A 22,988-nucleotide genomic window follows, 5' to 3' on the forward strand; every position below is an offset into this window, starting at 1 on the left:
CCTTGTATGGCACATCGGCCTCCCTCCCTCTGCCCTGCCCTCACCTCCCCTGTCTGCCCCAGTTCCTGTTGCTTTCACACTTCTCTCCACATATGACCATTCTTGCCCCATTTGTCTACCTCTGCCCCCTGTGCTTCCATCTCCCCACCCCCCACCCCCCTCCCCTCTCCCTCACACACACACATTTATTGACATCAGTTGTAGTTTGTTAAAATAATTTAACTGTTAATAACTATATCTCTCAGTTGTCATCAGTAAGTTGTTTGACTGAGATATCTGTAGTAAGTTCATAATCTTTCTGTAGGGTGTCCTTTACACATAACACTTAGAAAAACCTTAACTCAATATATGCTACACTCTTACAACCTAAAGTACTTTCCAGTCCTCCTAAAGAATGTTGTGTATATATTCAGTTGATATTTACATTTGATCAAGTTATGCAACCTGTTCTGTGGCAAGTTAAAATCAGTTCACATTAATACTATATTATTTTGTTCACTGTAATGACAAGATTTTTTCTTCTGCATGACCATATTATAGCAACTCTACCATTCCAATAGGTGCATCCACCTCCTCACTGAGCTGGCACAGGTAGCAGAATGTGTGCCTGCCGTCATCGCTGCCGTGCCGTTGGCTGCTGAGGCGTGCCAGTACCGCCACTATGAAAGCCACGTGTGCTTACTGGAAACCGTGTGTAAGCAGCTCCCACTGCTGGCAAAAGCTGTTGGCAAGAAGAGTTTCAAGGCACTACTGCCCGACTTCCTGGAGCCTGTCTTCTATGCCCTGGTTGGTCTTCATTAATGTTTTCATAAAAATACTGTTAAACTACTTGGTCATGGATTTTCATGTGGTCATTTCCCTTCACGCCCTTAGTGCTACTATTTGACTGCTAGGAAAAGACTTTGTGGATTAACCTCAACTTTTCCTGTGTCCAGCATCCAATATTACTCAGACATTACTCTAAATGGATAACCCTGCAAACTTCATTTCCAATTAATGCTGCAATGTTTTCCTTTTAGAAAAAGGATTCTATTTTGCATTCTATTGTATGTCAGTTCAGTTCAAAGTTTATTGTAGTAGTTCACTGTAATATTATGCATAGCTGCAACTACTAATCAGCTACTTTTCCTTGTTTTCCAAAGAACTAGAATAATTCAAATAAATGCTAACTCTCCTCTGTATTTTTGTAATGGGTCCGTAAAATGATCAGACACATTGCTTTTATCCATTTGGTTCCATTATGCAGCTGCCACAACTGCTCCGATTGTTGGTGAACTTCCTTGTTCATTGGGAGCTATAATTGCACAGTAGAAGCCCTAAACTATGTGGTCTTTTGTTCACCAGATTATTCTGAGTGCAAGACACAAAATATAAGTAAAAATTCTCTTAAAAACGCTAGTGAGTTTTTCATTCTAACTCCGTTCACAGATAGTTTTAGCACCAAAATTAAGATGTGGTTTTATAAGCCTCAGAGTATGTTATCCTAACATAACACTACATTTGAGGGAAACCATATTGTTCCACTGTAAACAGTTAGAACTCAAAATGAAAAAATGACACAATGCTTAGAAAAAACTTGTATGTTGCTCTGTTAGTGATGTCTTGAAATTTCATATATTTGTGTCTGCATTTTCACTCGGTGCATGTCGTTTATATGCTATTACTCATACTGGGGTTGTGATCAGGATAGAAGCAAAACTGTGGGCCCCAGCCCATTGTAGTTAAAAATATATTAGCTGATACATAACTTTAGTCCGGTCTTTGTAGTATAAGTGGTGAGTGTGTAACAATGGATGTAATTTGTCAAAAAAATTGTCATTGATGTAAGTGTACATTAAACTATGGATTGATACCTAAGAAGTTGAGATTATCTTTGCCTTGACTTCATGATTACATATGTATTATGATCTTTGGGAATCAGTAATGTACACTACTGGCCATTAAAATTGCTACACCACGAAGATGACGTGCTACAGACGCGAAATTTAACTGACAGGAAGAAGATGCTGTGATATGCAAATGATTAGCTTCTCAGAGCATTCACACAACACCTACAACATGCTAACATGAGGAAAGATTCCAAACGATTTCTCATACACAAACAGCAGTTGACTGGCGTTGCCTGTTGAAACGTTGTTCTGATGCCTTGTGTAAGGAGGAGAAATGGGTACCACCACGTTTCCGAGTTTGATAAAGATCAGATTGTAGCCTATCGCAATTGCGGTTTATCGTATCGCGACATCGCTGCTCGTGTTGGTTGAGATCCAATGACTGTTAGCAGAAAATGGAATCGGTGGGTTCAGGAGGGTAATACGGAACACAATGCTGGATCCCAATGGCCTCGTATTCGTATCACTAGCAGTCAATATGACAGGCATCTTATTTGCATGGCTGTAATGGATAGTGCAGCCAGTCTCGATCGCTGAGTCTACAGATGGGGACATTTGCAAGACAACAGCCATTTGCAAGAACAGTCCGACGACGTTTGCAGCAGCATGGACTATCAGCTCAGAGACCGTGGCTGTGGTTACCCTTGACACTGCATCACAGACAGGAGCGCCTGCAATGGTGTACTCAATGAAGAACCTGGGTGCAACAATGGCAAAATGTCATTTTTGCAGATGAATCCAGGTTCTGTTTACAGCATCATGATGGTCGCATCCGTGTTTGGCGACATCGCGGTGAACGCACATTGGAAGCGTGTATGTGGCATCGCCATACTGGCGTATCACCTGGCGTGATGGTATGGGGTGCCATTGGTTACACGTCTCTGTCACCTCTTGTTCGCATTGACGGCACTTTTAACAGTGGACGTTACATTTCAGATGTGTTACAACCCATGGCTCTATGTTTAATTCGATCCCTGCAAAACACTACATTTCAGCAGGATAATGCATGACCACATGTTGCAGGTCCTGTATGGGCCTTTCTGGATACAGAAAATGTTTGACTGCTGCCCTGACCAGCACATTGTCCAGATCTCTCACCAGTTGAAAACGTCTAGTCAATGGTGGCCGAGCAACTGGCTCGTCACAATACGCCAGTCACTACTCTTGATGAACTGTGGTATCGTGTTGAAGCTGCATGGGCAGCTGTACCTGTACACGCCATCCAAGCTCTGTTTGACTCAATGCCCAGGCGTATCAAGGCCATTATTAAGGCCAGAGGTGGTTGTTCTGGGTACTGATTTCTCAGGATCTATGCACCCAAATTGCCTGAAAATGTAATCACGTGTCAGTTCTAGTATAATATACTTGTTCAATGAATACCCGTTTATCATTTGCATTTTTTCTTGGTGTAGCAATTTTAATGGCCAGTAGTGTATTTGAAAATGGGCTTATAACCTGAAATCTAGGTTGTGCTATAACATTAATAATAAATTGTGGAACAAGGCTAAAAACAGTGTTTGTTTAGTTAATGTCAAAGATTTGTTAACTGATGTCAATGTTGATGACAACACACAGAAAATAAAATGCCACATACTCACATGAAAGTATTCACAGCTTCATGTTAGGTGAAATATAAAATTATTATTGTCAAATGGTAAAACCATGAGTCTTCCAATAAATGGGTAGCTTTACTCTCAAGGTACACAGATCACAGTAGTAAATTTCTTAATTGTGTACCTAAGTGACATGTGCTCCGTCCAACTCTTATTTTTACTATTCTACATAACCAGTTCAGTGATAGCATAAAAATCAAATCAAATCAGATACAGTTTGTAGACACTGAATTTATTATACTTTAGGTTAATAAAAAAAATTCCCTATGTTGTCAAAAGTTCATCCTTAACACATGAGCATTCACACAATTTTGTAACTTCACTAAAGTTAGCCATTGCTTTTCATAAAAAAGCTAACTTGAGTCAATAATTAATATCTTTCACACTCTGATGTGCAGCTTCACATGCCATGCTCACCTGCAACCCACTCTGCTGGCTCCCCAAGACTAAACTGCCTTGTAGCAAATTGGCAGGCACAAAAACGCCCATATAATGGGACGGTGGAGCGTCCCTGAGCCATCTGTGAGCTTCGGACTGGCAGAGATAAATGAGGGCAAGATTCTGTATGTAGAAACTATATAGATCTCTGTACCATTAAAAAGTGAATTTTCATGGGTTTCTAAACATTTACATGCAACAGAACTGCCAAGAACACATATTTTGTGACATAATTGAAGGGGACAAAAAGTCAGTTTGTCAAACTGGCACACAAAAATTTGTTCACACTAGTAACAGACTGACAGCCTTATTCAGCATGGAAACCACTGACCCTAACTGTGATGTGTGTGTAGTTTTTTTTATTTTATTTATTTATTTTTATTTCTAGCCAGTCCTTGTGAAATACAACAATGAAAGCATTGTTCTAGTTCTCAGGATTTATCCTTGATTGCATATGTTAACATATAGATAATATGTTGTTAGCAAAAGCTCTAAAATGGAAGGGTATAATTATTTGGAAGAATGATTTTTATGTAAACATTTTTGTGGGGAAACTGGTCTACACTCAGTCTCAAACCCAAGATACTGTGAAGAATCAGATTTAAGGGAAAGAACCTCAAGTACCAGATGCTGAATAATTTGCATAAATTACCATATAGTTTGGTCCATTTAGGGTGCTCCTAGCAGTAGTAAAAAGTACACTGGTCAGAAGAGCTTACATCTATTTGTATGCACATATTTTGCAAGACATTATATCACACCTGCCAAAAGGTACCATGTTGGTTTCTTTTTCTGTTCCACTCATAAATGGAGTGAGGAAAGACTGTCTCTGTGCTTCCATGTGAGCCATGATTTCACTTATTTTACCTTCACCGTCCTTGTGCAAGAAGTTTGTTGGTGTTAGTGGGAGTGTCCTGTAGTTCCTCACAAATGCCAGTTCTCTAAACTTTCTCAATAGTGTTTTGGGAAAAGAAAGTCTTTTTCCCTCTAGGGATTACCATTTGAGTTCACAGATCATTTCCATAACATTTGTATGTTGATATAATCTAACGGCAACAAATCTTGCAGCACAGCTCTGAATTGCTTCAATATCTTTCACCCCATGCTGTGAATTCCAAACTGTCAAGCAGTACTTTGGAACAGGTCGCACCCATCTTCTGTATATGGTCTCATCTATAGATGAGTTATACTTTTTAGAATTCCCCCAATATACTGAAGTAGACAACTCTCCTGGCCTACAGTCAACCTTGTGTGTTCATTCCATTTCATGTTGTTGCATTGTAATATTATGCCTAGGCATTTAATTGCCATGACTGAGTCAGGCAGCATATCACTAATACTGTATTCAACCATTACAGGACTTATTTCCCTACTTGTCTGTGTTAACTAATATTTTTTCACATTTAGAGCAGGCTGCCACTCATTCACACCAAATAGAAATTCTTTCCAAGTCATCTTGCACCCTCCTACAGTTACTCAACTGTGCCACTTTCCCATATACTCCAATATTATCAGTGAACAGCCACAGACTGCTGCTCACTCTATCTGTCAAATTGTTTATATAATAGAGGGAAAAATATATCTAAAAACAAAGATGATGAGACTTACCAAACAAAAGTGCTGGCAGGTCAATAGACACACAAACATACACACAAAATTCAAGCTTTCGCAACAAACGGTTGCTTCGTCAGGAAAAAGGGAAGGAGAGGGAAAGACAAAAGGATGTGGGTGTATATGTCTGTGTATATGCGGATGGATATGTGTGTGTGTGCGAGTGTATACCTGTCCTCTTTTCCCCCTAAGGTAAGTCTTTCCGCTCCCGGGATTGGAATGACTGCTTACCCTGTCAAATTGTTTATGTATACAGAGAACAACAGTGATACCACACACTTCCCATGGACACTCCTAATGATACTTTTATCTCTGAACACTTGCCATCCTAGATGATGTACTGGGTTCTATTATGTAACAAATCTTCGAGACATTGATGCATACAAGAACCTATTGTGTTTGTGTGGGCCTTTGTAAACAGAATGCAGTGTGGAAGATGATCTTTTCTGCTACTCATTACATATATATGCAGCAACAGACTCTCCAGAAGCTGAAATGAGATTAATCAGGACAATGAATTGGAAAGCCATGGTGCAATAAGATGACAGAAATGTGGAAGTTGGAGTTAAAATTGCTTTTTTTATGTTTTAGGGAATATCAGACTTAACTGGTATGACCACATAGTGACAAAAAGTAATACCAGAACAACAGAGTAGTACTTCTGTGGAGAAGCAAAATGAAGAAAACTGAGGAAGTGATGACTGGAATCTGTGAAGTCAGCGTTTGAGAGAGGAAGCCAGAGTGGGAAGACATACAAAAGAAATTAATGTGCATTGTCATCAGAAAATGGCAAGTGCTGGTGTGCAAATGTGGGGAAATGGGAGTTACTGTAGGTGGTGGTCATTTTTGTGGTGTCTGTGGTGGTTAATGTTTCTGACATTGGTGATGTTGTATAGGAGGTATAAAATAATGTGGAAGGCCTTTGATCTTATCATAGCTTTTAAATTTTCAACATAAACGCTAATGTGAACTTTCTGGTTTTCCTGGTCACTGGAGATTTTGATCATACAGCCAAGTGTTGGTAATTTCAGGTGTTTGTAAGATTTGCATGTATGAATGTGTTTGTTTTCCTGTATCTGAGGAAGGACTTTGCCCCATACCTTAAACTACTTTTAAAAGTACTTTAAATACTCCAGTCTGGCTCTCAATGCCTTGTCTACGTGGTAAATAGCACTCTATTGTATTTCATTGGAATTATTCCATCTTGAATTTTCCATTATTTAATTTCTTGTACTGATATTTTGGCTTTGTACTCTTCAGCCAAACATATATTTCATTGCTAAGTGTGTACTTTCTGGGCTGTTATGGGTCCTATAGGCCAATGTGTATCAGAATGTCCAGCTTATACTAGGCCATATGGTGTTCTGCAGCAACGAATTTTGATGGATATCTGTGACTGTAATGCTGTGTGGCAGCAGTTACAGTAGTGTTGCCCACAGTTAGGCTTAGCTGACTGGGATATTAGATTTGATACATTGATTTCAGCAAATAACATAGACTGCAGAAACTGCAATACATAATGTATGGAGTAAAGGTAATAATTAATTAACTGAATAGTTGAGGACCTGAGTCACCAGTAAGCAGTCAGACAAGATTGAAAATTTTGCTGGCTTTTAGACAATATCTTCTACACACACACACACACACACACACACACACACACACACACACAAATTGCATTGTCCAGCATACTAGAGCCAGGAAATGTACTGATCACACACTTTTGTTTGACCTCTGGGTGATAGGTGGAATTCGACTGACTTTGTGCCGCTCCAGTATGTTTACGCTTGCTGGTATCTAGTTACACTACAGTATTGTCTCTCATAACAATAAGTAGGCATTATGTATATAGTGTTGATCTGTGTGCGCTGTTGGTGTAGTGATCGTTAATATTATTTACAAAAATGAGTGGAGGGACTGTACCTATCCTCCTAGTGATTCACTATAAACTTCTGCGATGCATCAGTCCATTACACATTGATTTCTTTTATACGCTAGAAGGTGGCTGCTCTGAAAAGGAGGCAGCAAGGGTTTATCTCAGCAGGCAATGTGTTACGAGGTTATCACATGCTTCTGCTCCCAGCATCCTCCTTTCAGGGGCCAGGTAAAAGTGTGTGATCAGTAGGTGTGCGTGGGGGGGAGGGGGGGGACACATGTGCTGAAATTTAATAGAGTCACTGATTGAGGATTCCTCCAAAAACTAGAAAAACTAGCAAATTTTTCAATCTCCTCCATGTGGCCTACCTATGACTCGGCTGGTATTTGGCGAGTTGTAGATTGTAGATTGTATTTTATTGGTCCTGTTGTCTACATAGCAGCTTATGCATAAGACATTGGACAAGTCAAGTTATAAATATACAGGCTGAAAGTAATTTCAAGGCATACATATTTAAGCTTACAATAATACACTTTACACACAAGTATTTATATAACACATTTCATAAATTTAAATATTCTTCAATGGAATAAAAGCAGTGATGCTGTAAATATGACTTTAGAGATTTTCCAAATGTATTGACCTCAGTGATAGCTTTTATGTTTTCAGGAAGTTTGTTATAAAGCTTAACTCCCATGTGAAAAGTACCTTTTTGGCACAGTGCTGTGCTGATTCGAGTCATATGTAAGTTCCTGTTTTGTCTGGTAAAGTGCTCATGTATATCACAGTTTTTTTGTAGCCTCTGGTCCTTGCCTATTACATTTAATTTAAAGAACAAAAGGGTTTCCATAATGTATACACACGGTAATGGGGGAATACCAGATTTCTTAAACAGGGGTTTACAAGAGTCTCTAGGCTTGCACCCAAACAAGATTCTAATGGCCCTTTTTTGTAGTTTAAAAGTGCTATTAGCTATTTTAGAGTTTCCCCAGAAGGTGACCCCATATTTAAGACGAGAATGAAAGTACGCATGATATGCATTCAATACTGTTTTCTCACTACAGCATGATTTTAATGAACAAAGAAGATAACATGTTTTGCTCAGTTCTGCATTGAGACATTCAATATGCTTATTCCATCTGATGTTACTCTGCAGCCAAAGTCCTAAGAATTTGGTTTCAGTACTGTTACCAACTGGTTCGTCATTGATAGAGACTGATGGGATAAACATGTCCTTGTTAGGAACATTGTGGAATTTTAGAGCAACAGTTTTCTTACTGTTTATTACAAGCTGATTACTCTGTGCCCAGCTGCTAAGTTGTTTCGTTACCGTGTTTACTGTCTGCTGTAACTGTTCATCGTCGTCTCCTTTTAGTAGAATCGTGGTGTCATCTGCAAATATGATTGATTTGTGTGCATCAATATTTAAGCTTAGATCATTTATGTACAGAAGAAACAGAAGGGGTCCCAATACGGATCCTTGGGGTACACCACATTTTATTTGTTTATGGTCAGATAAGTGATTAGATACAGTTTTTAGTTCAATATTTGTGTGCTTGACGCACACTGCCTGCATACGATTTGTCAGGAAGGAACTGATCCACTTGTTGGACAGACCTCGAATACCATATCTTTCTAGCTTTGATAGCAGAATTTTATGGTCCACCATGTCAAAAGCTTTTGACAAGTCAATAAAGACTCCTATTGTTTCCTGTTTTTTGTCCATCAGGTTTAGGATGGAATTGATGCACTCATAGACAGCAGTTGTCGTTGACCTCTTATTTCTGAATCCATGTTGTTCATTACATAGGATGCTGTTTTTATTTATAAATTTCATAAGTTTCTCATACATAACTTTTTCCAGTACTTTAGAGATGCAGGAGGAAATTGTGATGGGTCTGTAGTTATTTACATTGTCTTTATCCCCTTTTTTATATACAGGAATAAGCCAAGTCACTAAAGCTTACTAAGTTTGATATAGAAAAACCTTCAACTTGCAACCAGTTCACAGTTAAATTTTTTATATTTCATGAAAGACTCTCCTACCATATTTACAATGTCAGCACATTTATTCATTATTTTATTCAATATAGGGCCAGTCTAGCAGTGGCCTATCTATACACAAAACGAAGTCCAAGAGCCTAGTCCTGTGGACCAATGCCACTGCAGCAGATTAGTGCTCCCTTTTGACAGCACAACAGCCATATATTACATGGGGGGGGGGGGGGGGGGGTCAGCTTACAGTGGTGTAGAACTTCCAAGACTGTGGGGGCCTGGTCAGTACGTTGGTAACATCACTGCCTTCTGTGTTGTCAGCTGGCAGTATAACTGCAAGAGTAGTGTGTGACAACATAATGCAAAACCAGCAAGTCCAGACAGAGCTTCCAGAGTTACTGGTCTTTATGGAAGTAAGTGATAGGCTGTTACAGTACCACAATGATAATCCTCAACTTATCCAGAAATTGGCTGAAAAATCCTACTGAAGATATGGAATACATATTACTGCAGGACCAAAATTTTATTAATAAGGAATGATAGCATGTGGCCACTAGTATTTTACACCTATTGGTAAATAGACACACTGAAAATTGTTTGGACAAAATCAGAATGCTGTATCTGGAACTCTGCTTGTGAGTGTAATTTTATCCTACCAATTGTGTTTCCAACTTGTATTAGTAATGTTTTTTTATTGTGGTTATGGAAACTAATGTAAAAATGAACTAAATGTTTTTGACTTGTTCCATATCCGTGCATTAACACGCAGAACTGGATCTACGGAATATGCATTGCAATAAAAATAAATAAATTAATTAACCACTAGCACATAGCAACCCCTTTCATGCTAATGATGCTGGACATTGCAATGCAACACGGACTCCTCAAGATGCCGAAAACAGTGGCAGCTGTCCCAGTCCTTGTTTGCCCAACTGCCATTTGACATTTACGGGGTCTAGTTGGTGCTGGATCTGAGGTGTACGGATCTCTCTTGATAGTGTCCCAGAACTGTTGAATAGGATTGGTATCAGGTGACGTGGGCTGTTACAGTGCCCACAGTTCGTCTCTCAGGCCATCCTAACACAATATGCGAGTGAAGTATTGGTGCATCGTCTTGCCAATGGTATAGGTCACCTGCAGGATGATACAGGCAAGCTAATACACACACTAGGACAGTAGGTTACTCTGTTGTTTGCCAATGAGACACAGTGAGATGTGAATCGGTGTCTCCATTTTATCCTGTATTTGCATCCATCATGCAAAAATATCTCCATCAAATCCCCAAATTATGACACCGAATGAGGTGGGCACAGTGGTAAGACGTGAACTTGCATTTGGTAAGATAGTGGTGTGAATCCTTGTCTGACTATGTTGATTTAGGTTTCCCCATTTAAATCTTCACAAAGAATCAATATTCAAATCAAGCTGCAGGTGCATAAAATTCGTATAACAAGCGACACCAGTACAACATGTGCAGTCAATACAGAAAGGGAGTTACACTCGTACTTTTCTTTCTTTTTGTAATTTCGAGGTACAGGGTTTTTTGTTCGATTAGCAAGATGCAAAATTCATCTATCTCAATTTATTTTTTGTAGCACAACACTCTACATTCATAATAACATATTGACTTACCTTGACTAAAACTAAACAATAAGGAAGCTGTGTGGTCTGCAGCATAAGAGTATAAATAATCTTTGAACAGTCATTCAAAATATTACATTATCATGAAATCTTTTAGTTAGTTTTCTTATACAAAAACAATCTTACAAAAGTGCTTGTGTGGTAAATTATTTAGCATATCCGTCTATAGTTAATAACGTTATAATTTTTAGTGAAAAAAGGACAGATTTCTACTCACCTAAAGATGACACATTGAGTTGCAGACAGGCACAATGAAAAGACGGTTACACATTGAGCTTTCAGCCAAAGTCTTCTTCAGGAAAGAAAACACTTCACACATTCACTTAAGCAAGCACATCAGATACATACGTGACTGCTTATCATGAGGTAGTTGCCCATGGCAGTTAACTCTCATTGGAGGTAGTGGTGGACTCTGGGACTGGAGCATTGCACATGCAAGCATCTGTGTGGCCGTTATCAAATGAGCTGGTTTCATGCATCTCGTGTATAGTGTACTCAGTTATCATAGTGATGGGCAATTGTTAGGTCTGGCAATGCCAGATCCATGTGGCTTGCTGAACTGTTGCTGTGGCATAAAAAGTAGTCGCTCTATTCAACAAAGCAGCTATATCTGGTTACTGCTACCAACATATCATCTCGGTTTTAAGGGATGCGGCCAACATCCAACCATTTCATCTGTGCAACTACACCCTTTTTTTGGAACGGAGATATAAAAAAACTGACATGCTTTGCTTTAGCTTTATTCTGTTATGTCATATGATATTATATTTTGGGGTAATTCAACAAACCAAAAGATTTTACAATGCAATAAATGTTAATCTAAGTCAAAGAATTGGATATATAACCTGTGATTCTGAGTACATTTATTCCTTACTGAAGTTTGTTGTAAGTAATTCACATTCCTTCAACCAAACTATCTTCTTTTCAGGCAAGCTCGACCAAAAAAAAAAAGACTGTCAGTAATAATACTGATTATTACACAAACATTTTTTTGAGATCTGTCAGTCAGGGAATTTGAACTATCGGCAGTACTTCATGCGGTTAATATTTATGACAGTGATCACAGACGAAATATAGAAGGAAACAGGCAGTCAGTAAGGGTGACGGGAGGATTTTAAAAAAAAAAAAAAAAAAAAGAATGCTGTAATACAGGATATCCAAGGAAGAGTTGGACATCCCATCTCTTGTACAGTTGTTCAAAACTACATGGTGCTTGTTGAAGACCGAGACACATGACAGTCACACTAAAACATTTTCCTAACGAATAACTGGAGCACAGATTACAAAAAATTAAAAAGTTGTTTATAAATACTTTTGTGTTCGTGTCTGAGTATCTTTTTGAATAAAGCTACCTTATGACATCTAGGAGGTGGTATACAGTTACATGTTAAGAGTATCATTGTGTACTAGTTTTATCTCTGTGATTCACGAGCATGGTGAAAACATTAAAAGTGGATAGTATTTTTTAAATGAAGTTGTTTAAAACTATACACCTGTGGTGCATTCCTCCGGCTCTTTCTTTAATGTATCAGACATTGCTGTCCTTGCAAATTTCAGTGTCACTTTTTTTTACCATTATGCTTGCATGTGGTGTATGCATAATCTGAAAAGTGTATGTGATGAAACACACCATGTAATGTGAATTGTATAAGAAAAGTCAACATGTAATAATATTCTTCTGTTCTCCCCAAGTCTCACTGGCTTTTCTTTGTGACATAACACTGCTGATGGAAACTCTGTAATATATGCTGTCTAATGTAAGTGTTTTGCCTTTTCACTGGCACAGGAGTGTGAGAATTCCCTAACTTCAAGTGCATCGAGCCAGTGCCTGAACCAGCTGGGATCGATTCTGGGCCCGAATGTTCTACGTGCTATGGTACAGCAATTGAATCCCAGGTGAGAGGAGCATATCTCATGTTTGCAAAAACAGCATTCATGCACTGGGTGATTTAAGAGATCATGCAGAAATAAAAGTAACTAATGGTGGAATTCAAGTACAGTTTCCTATGGACATGACATCTCTCAAGGATTGCTTGTGGAGCAGGGCCAAAAATTTTGTTTATTGATGTTGCCTGACAGATGAAAGTGCATTTCATCACCTAGGCAATAGACTGGTGTCAGCTGCAACAGCTTCCATGATAAACACACACTGCAGTTGGCCCAATCACATTCACCAATTTCCTGCACACTCACTGTTTTGTACAAAAGGAGGTTCATATCTGTGTGTAAAATTCTCCTTACAGTACTGTCTGAGAGTCCTGAAGCAACTGCACACCAAAGATAGAGGCATATTTCACTGCAAGGATGTTCTCTGGCATTTGACAGAGCACTGCAAGCACACGCCCAATCTGCATGGCACCCATGCAGCTATTTGTGTGTGTGTGTGTGTGTGTGTGTGTGTGTGTGTGTGTGTGTGTGTGAGAGAGAGAGAGAGAGAGAGAGAGAGAGAGAGAGAGAGAGAGAGAGAGAGAAAGTGCACAAATGCACGTCGCATACTTTGGCAATGGTTGCTAATGCTGCCTTGCCTAAAGACTGCCGAAGGAGCAATTGTACGTGTCCATGCAGATGTTACATACTCGCATTCAGCTGTGCACAGGCTGCAAATTTACTGTGTGGGCATGTGGCACATATTTTTGCTTAGGACCAGATTTGTTTAAAATTTATTCGAATAATGAATACAGATAAAAATTATTATTTGTTATTCATTAATAACAAATATTATTTGAAACATTGTTCACTCACACACATAAAAACATATATCCAGCATCTGTTAAAAAAAGGTGTTATGGACGATAGATAAAATTTAAATCCAGTGACATTTATTGTTCCAATTCTTTGTTATTTATCAAACAAATATTGTTTTTGTTGTATTTATATTAGTTATTATAAGAACATTTTTTAAAGATCTCATCGGAAACTTCGTTTTTTGAAAATTTGACATTATGACACTAAAGAAAATGCATTCTACACATGCAGAGAGGAAATCTGTGCATTATATTTCCCGAGACTATCTTTATTTCATGATAAAGATGTATGATTTTCAACTCACAATGTTCTTCAGCAAAAATTAGGAAATAATCAGTTCTATTGTAGTTTTTGGCAAGTAATTCATTGTGATTCCATGTCAGCTTCACTTCCCAAATCACATTCAAAATATAATTTTCTTTTTATGTCATAAAATTATTTGAAACTCCTGACCCCGTTTTGGCTATTATGTGTCTGTAATTTGTTGTAAGCCTCCCTCGGTCATGAACAGCAATACAGGTGAACTGTAAGTTTTTAAATTGTGGATAAGATATGACTGCAATAATTCCAGTTGATGTTGTTGTTGTTGTTGTCTTCAGTCCTGAGACTGGTTTGATGCAGCTCTCCATGCTACTCTATCCTGTGCAAGCTTCTTCATCTCCCAGTACCTACTGCAACCTACATCCTTCTGAATCTGCTTAGTGTATTGATCTCTTGGTCTCCCTCTACGATTTTTACCCTCCACGCTGCCCTCCAATGCTAAATTTGTGATCCCTCGATGCCTCAGAACATGTCCTACCAACCGATCCCTTCTTCTAGTCAAGTTGTGCCACAAACTTCTCTTCTCCCCAATCCTATTCAATACCTCCTCATTAGTTACGTGATCTACCCACCTTATCTTCAGCATTCTTCTGTAGCACCACATTTCGAAAGCTTCTATTCTCTTCTTGTCCAAACTAGTTATCGTCCATGTCTCACTTCCATACATGGCTACACTCCATACAAATACTTTCAGAAACGACTTCCTGACACATAAATCTATATTCGATGTTAACAAATTTCTCTTCTTGAGAAACGCTTTCCTTGCCATTGCCAGTCTACATTTTATATCCTCTCTACTTCGACCATCATCGGTTATTTTACTCCCTAAATAGCAAAACTCCTTTACTACTTTAAGTGTCTCATTTCCTAATCTAATTCCCTCAGCATCACCCGACTTAATTTGACTACATTCCATTATCCTCGTTTTGCTTTTGTTGATGTTCATCTTATATCCTCCTTTCAAGACACTGTCCATTCCGTTCAACTGCTCTTCCAAGTCCTTTGCTGTCTCTGACAGAATTACAATGTCATCGGCGAACCTCAAAGTCTTTACTTCTTCTCCATGAATTTTAATACCTACTCCGAATTTTTCTTTTGTTTCCTTTACTGCTTGCTCAATATACAGATTGAATAACATCGGGGAGAGGCTACAACCCTGTCTTACACCCTTCCCAACCACTGCTTCCCTTTCATGTCCCTCGACTCTTATAACTGCCCTCTGCTTTCTGTACAAATTGTAAATAGCCTTTCGCTCCCTGTATTTTACCCCTGCCACCTTTAGAATTTGAAAGAGAGTATTCCAGTCAACATTGTCAAAAGCTTTCTCTAAGTCTACAAATGCTAGAAACGTAGGTTTGCCTTTCCTTAATCTTTCTTCTAAGATAAGTCGTAAGGTTAGTATTGCCTCACGTGTTCCAGTATTTCTACGGAATCCAAACTGATCTTCCCCGAGGTCGGCTTCTACCAGTTTTTCCATTCGTCTGTAAAGAATTCGTGTTAGTATTTTGCAGCTGTGGCTTATTAAACTGATTGTTCGGTAATTCTCACATCTGTCAACACCTGCTTTCTTTGGGATTGGAATTATTATATTCTTCTTGAAGTCTGAGGGTATTTCGCCTGTTTCATACATCTTGCTCACCAGATGGTAGAGTTTTGTCAGGACTGGCTCTCCCAAGGCCGTCAGTAGTTCCAATGGAATGTTGTCTACTCCGGGGGCCTTGTTTCGACTCAGGTCTTTCAGTGCTCTGTCAAACTCTTCACGCAGTATCGCATCTCTCATTTCATCTTCCTCTACATCCTCTTCCATTTCCATAATATTGTCCTCAAGTACATCGCCCTTGTATAGACCCTCTATATACTCCTTCCACCTTTCTACTTTCCCTTCTTTGCTTAGAACTGGGTTTTCATCTGAGCTCTTGATAATCCTACAAGTGGCTCTCTTTTCTCCAAAGGTCTCTTTAATTTTCCTGTAGGCAGTATCTATCTTACCCCTAGTGAGATAAGCCTCTACATCCTTACATTTGTCCTCTAGCCATCCCTGCTTAGCCATTTTGCACTTCCTGTCGATCTCATTTTTGAGACGTTTGTATTCCTTTTTGCCTGCTTCATTTACTGCATTTTTATATTTTCTCCTTTCATCAATTAAATTCAATATTTCTTCTGTTACCCAAGGATTTCTACTAGCCCTCGTCTTTTTACCTACTTGATCCTCTGCTGCCTTCACTACTTCATCCCTCAAAGCTACCCATTCTTCTTCTACTGTATTTCTTTCCCCCATTCCTGTCAATTGTTCCTTTATACTCTCCCTGAAACTCTGTACAACCTCTGGTTCTTTCAGTTTATCCAGGTCCCATCTCCTTAAATTCCCACCTTTTTGCAGTTTCTTCAGTTTTAATCTACAGGTCATAACCAATAGATTGTGATCAGAGTCCACATCTGCCCCTGGAAATGTCTTACAATTTAAAACCTGGTTCCTAAATCTCTGTCTTACCATTATATAATCTATCTGATACCTTTTAGTATCTCCAGGATTCTTCCATGTATACAACCTTCTATCATGATTCTTAAACCAAGTGTTAGCTATGATTAAGTTGTGCTCTGTGCAAAATTCTATCAGGCGGCTTCCTCTTTCATTTCTTAGCCCCAATCCATACTCACCTACTACGTTTCCTTCTCTCCCTTTTCCTACACTCGAATTCCAGTCACCCATGACTATTAAATTTTCGTCTCCCTTCACTATCTGAATAATTTCTTTTATTTCATCATACATTTCTTCAATTTCTTCGTCATCTGCAGAGCTAGTTGGCATATAAACTTGTACTACTGTAGTAGGTGTGGGCTTCGTATCTATCTTGGCCACAACAATGCGTTCACTATGCTGTTTGTAGTAGCTTACCCGCGTTCCCATTTTCCTATTCATTATTAAACCTACTCCTGCATTACCCCTATTTGACTTTGTGTTTATAACCCTGTAGTCACCTGACCAGAAGTCTTGTTCTTCCTGCCACCGAACTTCACTAATTCCCACTATATCTAACTTTAACTTATCCATTTCCCTTTTCAAATTTTCTAACCTACCTGCCCGATTAAGGGATCTGACATTCCACGCTCCGATCCGTAGAACGCCAGTTTTCTTTTTCCTGATAACGACATCCTCTTGAGTAGTCCCCGCCCGGAGATCCGAATGGGGGACTATTTTACCTCCGGAATATTTTACCCAAGAGGACGCCATCATCATTTAATCATACAGTAAAGCTGCATGCCCTCGGGAAAAATTACGGCCGTAGTTTCCCCTTGCTTTCAGCCGTTCGCAGTACCAGCACAGCAAGGCTGTTTTGGTTATTGTTACAAGGCCAGATCAGTCAATCATCCTGACTGCTGCCCTTGCAACTACTGAAAAGGCTGCTGCCCCTCTTCAGGAACCACACGTTTGTCTGGCCTCTCAACAGATACCCCTCCGTTGTGGTTGTACCTACGGTACGGCTATCTGTATCGCTGAGGCACGCAAGCCTCCCCACCAACGGCAAGGTCCATGGTTCATGGGGGGGGCCAGTTGATGTAGAGAAGTAAAAAAGTCTTCCAATCATCTTTTGACACTTCCTTGATTTAAAAAAAAAAAAAAAAGGTTGCCAGTGTGTTGCAATATTATGAAGTCTATTCTATTCTCAAATCCAGTGTCTCTACCTAAATTATTGAATCTTGAAACTTTGAGTGAATGCATAGATACACATCAGACCAAAAAACTGTTCCATATTCTAGCTGAAAACTTACTCAGAGTAAATCCTAAAATGCTTCTGGATGACTGTGGATGTCCAGCAACATTCAATAAATCTTCTAGGAGTTCTTTAAATGTAAAGTATACTGATGTTAGTTATTAGCAAACCAAGTACTTCTTCTACTCACTTATTTTGTAGCACTACAAACACAAATGATTTGCTTAATTATTTTGTCAAGACACCTGTATGTAATGTTGTCATCGATCTTGGTACAATGGAGGGGAGTGCTGCACTTTAAGAATTTCTGTTGCATGCATTCTCATCATTGGCTTCTTAATGAAGACTATTTCTGCATGTTATGGGGGAGGGTGTCCAAGTGCAGAGTAAGTTGAATTGGGCTTTGTTGGTTATTTAACTGCTAACTTGCCATTTTTCTCATTGCTAGAGATATAAGAAGCTATAAGTAATGAAAATACAGTGGCATTCTACATTGTTTGTTCTTTAAGCTATAAATAATTAATTATGAATAAATTTGTTTGAATGAGGTATTTTTTGGTATAATTATCCATATTGAAATTTATTCAAATAGTGCTCATCTATGCTTACCATTACGCCTTGTGGTTTCTGCCTCCTTCCATTTATTGTAGTTAATATTATCAACTGTAAGGAGTCTTATTAGTTTATTTGCTCGATTTACTCAAAAGAGAATATAGTGTAAATGTACTGAAGCTTTTTTTTTAATTATAAAGAAAACTGAGAATTACAATCTGTCGTCATGCTGCACAAAATAAATCCTTTCCATTTGTTCTGCCCAAAATATGTATCCAAGCCAGTGTGATTTTTGCAGCAGACTGAATGCAAGCATTACTTTATCAGCTATTCTTTCATGCCAATTTACAGTTCCACAGATAAATCAATTACCTTCTGTAACATTCAATGATCAGTTATCACTTTGATTTTCAGTGGAGAAAAGAACAGCAATAGAGTGTGAAATCCATTGTTTCATTACAACGGTACACTGTACACTACCAATATCATGAACTATGTGATGCTTTGGGGTAACTTCACGTGTTGTTAAATGCACTGAAGATGACTATATAACAGTCGAAATCTAGATCTGCTAGAATAAAACAATGGATTTTTCAATCAACTAATGTTCTCTTCTCCATTGTCTATATTCAATGATCGCTGAACACAAGGGTATCATACAGATTCCAATCTGATTTCTGTAATTTTCATTATACACAATTATACTCAGTTGCTGTAGTAATACTTGGTGGTGGATCTCAGTTATATAGCATACGCTTTCTCCATAGAAAACTTGTAAAATTGACAGCTAAAAGTAATTCTAACTCTAAATGCATTCCAATGCTTGCTAGGCCCATTAGTGTTGCTACATTGTAACAAAGCTGCATGACTCCATCTTTCCTTAGCTGCATGGCAGGACCTCTCACCCATTCCCAAGTACTCAGGAGGTACAGACTGTGTGGTACCGAGTGAGGTAACCACCGACCATATGCATCCACATGTGCAGAGTGAGTGATAGGTAGTGAGCGCTGTGCACGCTGTTCCACCACACAGATGCATTGTTCTAGTGTTTGGACGCTATGAGGCCCTACAGAGCAGCTTCATTTTAACACTCACATGCTGATTTCTCAAATTAATGACCCATACCAGAATGGTTTCCCTACCTGGAACTATTGCAACTTGACCTAGCCTAAAGTGTTTATGAAATAAATGCTGTGTTGTGATCACACTCAGCATTTTTTTAATGAAGTCTCAGTCATGAAATCATGATATTCTCCACTCCAGACCATGCTAGTGAGTAACTAGTTGTGACGATGTGGTGCACATGTTCTCCAAGGCCTTGTCATGAACAGCTGTGGCATAGCAATGTATGTGATATAAATGTCGAACTCTGCATTGAATTTGTCAGTGTCATTTTGTATTGTAGTGTTATTTACATTTAAAATGTGGGAGCTGCATCATGTGTAGCAATTTATGAATGGGGATCTTTGGTCTAGAACAAAATTCTACACTAGGATATGCCAGGGAGTGGCAAAAATAATATTCCATATGTTCTGCAAGTAAAAAAGTTTGTTCCTCCAGAAATATTTATTTAGGGATAGTTAAAGAGAACTTCTTTTACAGCATATTTTGACAGCTTAGTTATTTTGCTACATAGTTGACATTCAATTTTAAATATTTGTTATAGTGCTCCACAGGCTTTCCTATGCCCTCTACATACATACTCGATTGCTGCCAAGTCACTAACACCCTCTTTCAGTTTGCTTCCCGCCCCAAAATCCTTCATTTTGGGAAAAAGATGGTAATTACATGGTGCCAAGACTCGAGATTGACAGGAAACCCGCTGTTGTGATGACGAGGGGAGACAAAGGTAAAATGGGGGTTGTTAGAGTAGGAGGTCAAAGGCAGTACATTGGTAGAACATAGTGAGAACTAAAGATGGATTAATAGGAAGAGAATTGAGAAGGAGAATGAATAGTGTGATTAATAAGGAGGAGGAAAGTGGAAGAGGACATGGGGAAAACAGTTGGAGTAAGAGAGGGTGGGACGAGAGGTGATGGAAATAAATGTAAAAAGAAATAGAGATCCAATGTGAAAGGAGGAGGGCATGGTAAATCCAGTAGGGTGGTACGGTGCAAGGTTATGTGAGAGAGTCAGTTAACATCTCTGCAGTTCAGGTAAACTATGTGGTCCTAAAATAAATAATGCTCCAACATTTTTAAAGCTGTTAGTATACTTGGGAAAACATACTTTTAGGTGCTTCCAAGTTTTTGTTTCTTTGGCACATATGTGAAGTCTTGAGCAATTCTGACAGGTGGCAGAGACATAGTTAACCATCAAAATGGGTCTGCACAAGACACTCATTTCTAGCAATTTGCTGTAATCGAATTGTTGGTTGCAGAAAAAGAAACTGTAGTGAACATCGTTAACCATTTGTGTGTAGTGTATGGTAATGATGCAGTTGATAGGAGTAAGTTCCACAAATGCTTACAACGGAACACAAGATTCAAAGAAAAATCATTTCATCTGAACTATTGGAGCAGTTTGTACCAATGGAGAAGCTTCCTATTGTGGATTGTTGCAGGTCACAAAACCTGGAGACATCACTGGAAACAAATGGCAGTCACTGAAGTGACAGCACACACAATCACCAAAAAAGAACCAATTTGATGCAGCTCCCTCTGACAGTTTTTTGGGATACCGATTGTGTTATTCTCTTGGATGTGTTGCCAAAAAGGTTAACCATTAATTCAGAGGCATATGTGAAGTGCTACTGGGGACTGCACAAGGACGAGGTGGAGAGAAGGTAGGGCAGCTAGGTACAGTCAGGGGGTTAGTGCAGGGGAGAGGTTGGAGGGAGGGAGGGAGCAGAAAAGGAGAGAAGTAAAAAGACTGGGTGCGTTCGTGGAATCAGGGCTGTGTAGTGCTGGAATGGGAACAGGGAAGTGGCTGGATGGGCGAGACAAATTACTAACGAAGATAGAGGCCTGGGGTTACGGGAATGTAGGACATATTACAGGTAGAGTGCAATTCAAAAAAGCTGGTGTTGGTGGAAAGGATCCATATGGCACAGGCTGTGGAGCAGTCATTGATTGAAGGATGTGGTGTTGGGTAGCATGCTCAGCATCAGGGTCATCCACTTGCTTCTTGGCCACAGTTTAGCAGTGGGCATTCATGTGGACAGTCAGCTTGTTGGTTGTCATGCCCACATAGAATGCAGCACAATGGTTGCAGCTTAGCTTGTAGATCACATGACTGGTTTCACCAGTAGCCCTACCTTTGATGGGATAGGTGATGTATGTGAGTGGACTGGAGTAGGTGGTGGTGGGAGGATGTATGGGACAGGTCTTGCACCTAGGTCTATTACAGGGATATGAGCCATGAGGTAAGGTGTTGGGAGCAGCAATTGTGGAGGAATAGACGAATATATTGTGCAGGTTCAGTGGATGGCAGAAGACCACTGTGGGAGGGGTGGGAAGGATAGTAGGCAGGACATTTCTCATTTCAGGGCATGATGACAGGTAGTCCAAACCCTGGTGGGGAATGTCATTCAGTTGCTCCAATCCTGGGTGGTACTGAGTTTTGAGGGAAATGCATGTTGTTAGTAGGTTTCATATGGACAGAGGTACTCACCCTCAATCCAGATCGCAAAGATGTCATCAGTGAATCTGAACCAGGTGAGGGGTTTAGGATTCTGGTTTGTTTAGGAAGGATTCCTCTAGATGGCCCATGAATAGGTTGGGATAGGGTGGTGCCATGCGGATGCCCATTGCCATATCCCGGATTTGTTTGTAGGTAATGCCTTCAAAGGGGAAGTAATTGTGGGTGAGGACATAGCTGGTTGTGGTGCTTAGCAAGGAGGTTGTAGGTTTGGAATCCGTTGGGCATTGGGAAAGATAGTGTTCAACAGTGGTAAGGCCATTTGGAGGGATTCCATGAGCCAAGCAACAATGCAGGAACAGTATGTGGGTCTGGGTTCTGGCTAGGGATAAGGAAGCTTTTCTGTATTGGTGCAGATGGAAGGAGCAAGAATCCATAGTGGTATAAATACAAAAAAAATTACGCAAGTAATGTAGAATTATGTCCAAAAAAATTAGCAAAAATACATGCAAATATGTGATAAAAATCACAAAAAGTGAGACTTGGATGAAAAAGGGGGACACAAGATGAAACCTTAGGACGCTGACAATAGTGAAAGGCAAGCACTCGCTAAAATTGGCATGAAGTCACAATGAGATCAAAGAAAAATATAAATAATAATAATAATAATAATAATAAAATGTTTATCTGTGGGTAGCAGGTCAGAGGGTGGACAAGTGTGAAGAAGAGGGATAACAGATGTGACTGGATGAGGTTAAATTAGTGGGAACGAACCAGGATAGAATGGGGAAAGAGTGGGGGGTTGGGAGGGGTTCGTAGGATGAGATACAATATCATGTGGGAAATAACACATGAAAATATGGGAGAGTGATGTATGGAGAGCGATCAGTTTAAAGGTATAGGATTAATGATATTGGCAGGAGTAATGTGGGACATAACATGCTGTACCAACAATCAGCATGGTGTTGTAGCTGCCTGTTGTGCATAGCCAAAATGGTTGATACATTGTGACTCG

At 39.4% G+C, this 22,988-nt stretch overlaps 1 protein-coding gene across 1 annotated transcript in view; it reads left to right on the top strand.

Moving 5' to 3' along the window:
• LOC126106866 (uncharacterized) overlaps window positions 1-22,988 on the top strand; it is a 153,425-nt gene that overhangs the window by 115,609 nt on the left and 14,828 nt on the right. Inside the window, exons 11-12 of the mRNA XM_049913268.1 lie at window positions 561-786; window positions 12,850-12,959. Of these exons, the coding sequence (XP_049769225.1) occupies window positions 561-786; window positions 12,850-12,959 (336 nt within the window). The remainder of the gene's footprint in view (window positions 1-560; window positions 787-12,849; window positions 12,960-22,988) is intronic.

This window comes from Schistocerca cancellata, chromosome 10, assembly GCF_023864275.1.
Source record: "Schistocerca cancellata isolate TAMUIC-IGC-003103 chromosome 10, iqSchCanc2.1, whole genome shotgun sequence".
NCBI classification, from domain to species: Eukaryota; Metazoa; Arthropoda; class Insecta; order Orthoptera; family Acrididae; genus Schistocerca; species Schistocerca cancellata.